The sequence below is a fragment of the Galeopterus variegatus genome, unplaced genomic scaffold, assembly GCF_000696425.1.
Source record: "Galeopterus variegatus unplaced genomic scaffold, G_variegatus-3.0.2 Scaffold1148, whole genome shotgun sequence".
NCBI classification, from domain to species: Eukaryota; Metazoa; Chordata; class Mammalia; order Dermoptera; family Cynocephalidae; genus Galeopterus; species Galeopterus variegatus.
Genome location: NW_007727259.1, coordinates 93,217 through 99,556, shown reverse-complemented (window position 1 = coordinate 99,556; position 6,340 = coordinate 93,217). Strand labels below are relative to the sequence as shown.

The window sequence follows — 6,340 nt, the reverse complement described above, 5'->3', positions numbered from 1 at the left end:
CTGATGGAAACTCCATTCTTTCCAGTTCTTGGACTCAACTCCTTTCTTTCATACTCCATCAGGAAATCCTGTGGGTTCTACCTGTGAACCACAGACAGTCCCTGACTTATGATGGCTCGACTTAACATTTTTCAGCTTTACCATGGTGCAAAAGTGATACATATTCAGTAGCACATCACTGAGTTACATGAAATTTCCCACACTTTACTATAAAATAGGCTTTTTGTTAGATAATTTTGCCAACTGCAGGCTAATGTAAGTTTTCTGAGCACATTTAAGGTAGGCTAGTCTAAGCTATGATGTTTGGTAGGTTAGGTATTTTAAGTGCATTTTCGACTTGATATTTTCAGTTTACAATGGGTTTATTGGATGTAACCCCATTGTAAGTTGAAGAGCACCTGTATTTTCAGAATTCAACCATTGCTACCACCTCCAATGTTCCCCCCTGGAATAATACACTTTCTGCTGGGTTAATGCAATAGTCTCCTAACAGATCTCCCTTTATTCTCTACAGCTTATTTATAACATACCAGTTAGAATGATCTTCTTAAAAGCATAAGTCAGATCATACCATTCTTACACCCAAAATGCTGCAATGACTTCCCCTTTATTCAGAGTAAAAGAAAAAGGCCACACAATGGTCCACAAGACCCTATATAATCTGGCACCATTAGCTCTCTTCACACTGCTCCACCCACAGTAGCCTCCTTGCTATTTCTTGAAAACACCAGGCACATCTCCTCCTCAGGGCTTTTGCACCGGCTGTTGCTTGTGCATGAAATGCTCTTATCCCCAGTTGCTGGCTTGGTTAACAAATTCACCTCTTCCAAATATTTGATTAAATGTTATATTTGATTAAATGTGAGGCCCACTTGGATCGCCCTATTTGTTACCGCAACCCTGCCCCATCCCGTTCACACTCTTGATTCTCCTTTATCCTGCTCTATTTCCCCCCATAGCATTATCTTCTAACATATTAAATAAGTTACTTATGTTTATTTTCTAGGTTTGTTGTCTCACTTTTAGAAGAAAATTTCCACAGGGCAAGAATGTACATTGTCACTGATGTATACCAAGCACCTAGAATGATACCTGGCTCATGGTAGGCCCTCAGTCATCATCTGTTGAGTGGATAAATAAATAAATATGCAGAGGTCTCAAACTGGTGGCCCCAGAACCAAATTTTGCTCACAATGTTTATTTTATTTATTTATTTTTTGGCACTGGCCAGTATGGGTGTCTGAACCCTTGACCAAGGTTATAACATCACACTCTAACCAAGCTAACCGGCTGGCCCCCACAATGTTGACTTTTTTTAATAATCAGTTTTTTTGAGTTAGTAGCCAACATTTTTTAGAAATTGAAGAAATTTAACAGAAAACTCCATCTTTCTGGTTTTTGCTCGCACCACCAAGTCTCCACTCCTGCATAGCAACTAAGTGGAGCTGAGCTGTGTGGCTTCTTTTAGACATTTTCTATTTTGCTATAGACCCACCCTGCAGCTCCACTAACTTCCATCAGCTGTATGGGCCCTGGAGGTGTTTAGTCAGCAATTCCCACCCTATGAGGCAACGAGAAAGTTCAGAGGCAATGAGAAAGTTCAACCATCTGTGGCACCCTTGGGTTAGCAAAGGCATGGATGATAAGAACATTGAACTGGGAGGAGCTGAGAACCAGCTACAGGTCAACACTAGATCAGGGCCTTAGAAACTTCCTGCAGTGTCAAACACCAATTCTCTAGTTGCTGAATTTTAGGAGAAGGGGAGTGTCCCAAAGGAGGGGCCCGGGTGGTGGGCATAAGCACTTAGGCAGGGCTACTTGCTAACCAGTACAGAAGTGTTAAAGTATTGTATTTTAATCACTGGTACAGCTGTAAAGTGCATACAAGCTGAGTGTGAACCTTGGTTAAGGGGGTAAGGCAAGGCAGGGGAGCAGGTGGGGTCCTGAAGTGACGTAAAGACTGACCCCTTGTCCATGTCATAGTGCTGCCAGGTCACAATGGCACCAGGTTGCCTGAACCCCTGCCACCCATCCCTGAACCTCACTTTGCCGCAGGGAGGCACTGAACTGAAAAACTGCCTTGTAACAGGGGTCGCCCCTCTACCTACTCCCTTTCTTATATCAAGAGGGGAAAAACACGGAACTACCTCTACCCGATCTGGTCACCATACGCCTATTACCTTTACTGTTACAAATACCGGATCACCCTCCGGGAGAAGATGCTGCCTTGTTGTTATAAAAGGTACTTGTTTTCATCTCTATTTGTGGTTTATAGACACTGTAAGGAAAAATAAACAATTTGAAAGAACTTCTCAAGTGGCAAGAAATGATAATAGCAAAATAGGGTGGAAGGCTGACATGGAACTTAAGAATTTTTCCATCTAGTTGGCCTGGGAAAATGGAAATAGGCTGGTCCACAGAAAATACAGAAGGTAGTGCCAGAACCTGGTCCTGTGTACCTGGAAGTTATGAATGTCTCCCTTTCTCAGATTCTGAGATAAACTATTATGGGTCTCTCTTTCCCAACCAGCATTACTTATAAGGAACAGGAGGACTTGACACTCCGGCCCCGTTCCTGTATCCAGTGCTCCTGAGTCCCTAGCAGGCCTCCAGGTGGGCAGAAACACCAAAGAGGGCAACCAAGACCAGCTTAAAGAACTGTATTCGGTAAGTGAACCATGAGCTGGTTCTGACAGGGCAGCTCCTTGCTTGCTGTAATACCTTGCAGTGGAGAAACGTTAGCTAGTTAGAAGATGAATCAGAAAGTTAGAGGTAGATGGGACCTTAGAGCTCATGTGTAAAAACTACTTTATAGACAAGGATTCTGGCCAAGAGATCTTAATGTCCTACTGGTAGTGAAAAGCAGGATGGGAAAAGAGAAAGTGGGAATAAAGGTAAAGCAGACTGTATAAGGACTTCTAGGACAGAAAGGTGTTTAGATGCTTAGCTGGGTCTACAATCCAGGACTCCTGCACTTGCCCTTGTACGAGTATCATATTGATATGCTTGGTTGTGACCTCTGCATTTTAAAAAGAAATGGGCAAATTTAGAGGCAATCCATATGATTAAAAAAGTGGACGAGTATTATTAGTGAGAAAGAAAACTTTAAACAATAAGCTCTCAAGGGCTGGCCAGTTAGCTCAGTTTGTTGGAGCATGGTTTTAAACCAAGATCAAGGGTTCAGAGAGCCTTACCTGCCAGCCACCAAACAGAACAAGCTCTCAGATATAAACATTTGTAAGTTTCTGAACGGTTAGCATACCCATCGGGGGGGAGGTTAGCAGGCAGGCAGCAAGTAATACTGCCTCAGCTCCAGACTACAGATTGTTTAGTATCAAGAACTCCATAACAGAGATGGCAATTAGTTCCTAGGACTACGGAATAATGTTGCATCTCTAAGGGCTTGGCTCCAATTCTCCCAGGTTTCCCCCATCAGCCCACTCCTTGCTTCTTCAGATGTACTCAAATTTGCCTGAGATCTGATTTGAAGACTAGATGAGCACAGAAACAGACTATATTACTGTATGTTCCTTTTTCAGGCTGGGAATCTGACGGTGCTGGCAACTGACTCCCTGTTCCACCAGAACCCAGTACAATTAGACTTTCACTTCCACCTCAGCCCCCAGACCTCTGCCCATTGGCACGGCCTTCTCTGTGACCATCGACTGTTCTTGGATATCCCATATCGTGCCCTGGATCAAGGCAACCGGGAAAGGTGACCAAGCCTGATGGGACAGTTGGGGAGGGAAGAGGCAGGGATTCCATCCTTTATCATGTCATAATCAGTAAATGGGGCTGATTCAAACCATTCAGCTGGCATGCAGACAAACCTGTGAGCTGAACCAGGATCTGGGGTTCAAGGAATAAGTCAATGGAAAGTTGCTGGATTCAAAACACAGAAGGGAGGACCCAGAAACAGTTTTCTGGGGTTCATCTTAATAGAGTACTCCTTTCTACCTAGACCCCTTCTGTGGCTTGGGCCTTAATCCTGTAGTATACAATCCCTTGGATTCAGAGAAAAATCTACCAAAACTGGTTTAGCAACTCTCATTTCCTGGCTTGGGAGGGTAGAGAGCAAAAACTGACCAATAAAGACTTCTGCTCCAAGTAGGTGTCTTTCAGGATTCGGAATTGGCAGAACATTTTGCTAACTGTGTTTTTCTCTCTGGTTCCTAGTTTGACTGCAACACTGGAGTATGTGGAGGAGAAGACCAATGTAGACTCCGTGTTTGTAAACTTCCAAAATGATCGGAATGATAGAGGTAGGGATCTGCTGTCCTTCCTTGTTCTTCATGCTGAGGCAGCTGACAGCCCCTTTTCCTTTGTAGGAGACCCTCTTCCACCTACTCTTTAAAAATGGCACCCTCAGGCATTTCAGGGATTCTTTTCTTCCCTCCCACCACAATGGAAATTAAGGCACCTAGCATTTTGTTCAGCTGTAAAAACCGGACTATCAGGAAGCCCCTGCAGGTGGTGTCAGAAGCCAGGCTGAAAGAATGAAATTACACAGAATCCATTCAAGGGATGTGATCAGCAAAACAGAAAAGATCTCATATATACTGAGCACCTGCAGCGTGAAAAGTTCAGGCAAAATAAGGCCAGGAGGATAAGATACCACTTCAGATTTTACTATGCTATCATTGTGTTAAGCACTTCATAAACATCTCACTTAGTCCTAAGTTCCCTGAGGCAGGTTCCATGACTCCCATTCACAAATGAGAGAACTGAAGTTCAGAAGGGTTAACTTGGAACACTACAAGTTGAGTATTAAAGCCAGGGTGGGAGCCCAGGTCCATCTGACTCCAAAGCACATCCTAACACCTGCACTACAGTGCTTCCCAGAGGCCACTCCCTCATGGAAGAAACAAGATCTCTAGAGGAATAGATTGAGCTTTAGTGTTCTAATCATTTGTTCTGTCCTTTCACAGGTGCCCTGCTGCGGGCCTTCAGCTACATGGGCTTTGAGGTGGTCAGGCCAGATCACCCTGCCCTCCCTCCCTGGGACAATGTCATCTTTATGGTATACCCCCTTGAAAGGGACCTTGGCCACCTGCCCAATGAGCCTCCCTGAATAGACTCATTCCAACTCTGTAAAGGGCTGCAGGCCTTGACACATGGGCCCCAAGGACCCAGGATGTGATTCAGGACACCTTTCTCCATCCTAAGAATAAAGGGTAGTGCAATCATCTAGTGTTTGTTTCTTGGGGGGCAAGTAGGGTTGGCTGGAATGGAACATGAACCTTACAGAGATGAATTCACTGTAGGATAAACTCTTAATGACTGAAAAGATCAGAGGCATCTGAACTCATGGGAAGGGACCTAAGGATTTTAGATTCCCTTTGCTCTTCCCCATGCCCCCAAATCATTATCTCGTTTATTCTAACCATTTACTGAGCACTTGCCAAGGCCAAGGCCCAACCAACAAGGGAGTTCAGAAACACTGAGGCTTGTTAGGATGTTTTCATCCATATATTTCAGTTCAAATTGTAGACAAGTGCTAATTCCTTCTCTCTGGATGTGGAGAAAACCAGAGATGTATGGATCCCTTGACTTTGGCTCAAGGGAAGGATCTTGACAAAATAAGAAATTGGAATGCCCTCTTCTATGCTACCTGACAGCAAGAAAAGTACTGGGTTTTACTCGAAGAATAAGGAACTCATCAGAATGGGAAGTAAACTGACAAGACTTAAAGGCCATATTAAGGGAATAAACTTATTACACAGTAACCAACTACAGGTAGGAATGAGGCACTACTTATTTTGTAAAGTGGGAAGTCCTATGAATGACTTACATGAAGGGATCACTATCTCTAAGAGTAAAGGCCCCTGAGGAAATGAGGACCCTGGGGATTAAATGTCCTCATGATCCTGTTGTACAGTAGCTCCAATTCGAGAGCCAGGTATGCTTCAGTGAGTTCACTGCAGCCAGCGTCTGAAATATAAGGTCAGTGGAAGCCTCTCATGGATTCCTCCAAGATAAGAAGCTACTCAGAGCTGCTCCTTTGCTAGAGCCTTTCTGCTACTTGGTACTGAGGTTTTTCTGAGAAAATAAATTTTGAAAATTGTGGTTGTAGGAAAACACAATTGCCATGTAATATACAGGTAGACTGCACTAATTCCTGGATTGAAAAAAGGACCTGCATTAGGCATCCTTATGGGCTAATTTTAAGTTTTCCAGTTTACCTTATTTGGATCTAAAAAAAAAATTCATTTCATCTGCCATTATTTTATCACCCCCCATTACTATACATTTATATTTACTTTTAAGTACCTTTGCAGTTCTCATTGGAGCCTTGAAATACTGTCAGAAATGGAAAGATACTGTAAGCAATCAGATTACC

The 6,340-nt window shown here is 43.5% G+C and overlaps 1 protein-coding gene across 1 annotated transcript; it reads left to right on the top strand.

Annotated features, from left to right (window-relative positions):
- Positions 1 to 2,081: 2,081 nt before the first annotated feature.
- On the top strand, positions 2,082 to 5,186 carry OAZ3 (ornithine decarboxylase antizyme 3; the record flags this gene model as incomplete). The annotated part of the gene is given in 6 exon segments (XM_008575143.1): positions 2,082 to 2,242; positions 2,531 to 2,591; positions 2,593 to 2,667; positions 3,540 to 3,715; positions 4,177 to 4,262; positions 4,929 to 5,186. Coding segments are annotated over 6 exon segments (702 nt in total), but the record flags the coding sequence as incomplete, so codon positions are not given.
- Positions 5,187 to 6,340: the final 1,154 nt, after the last annotated feature.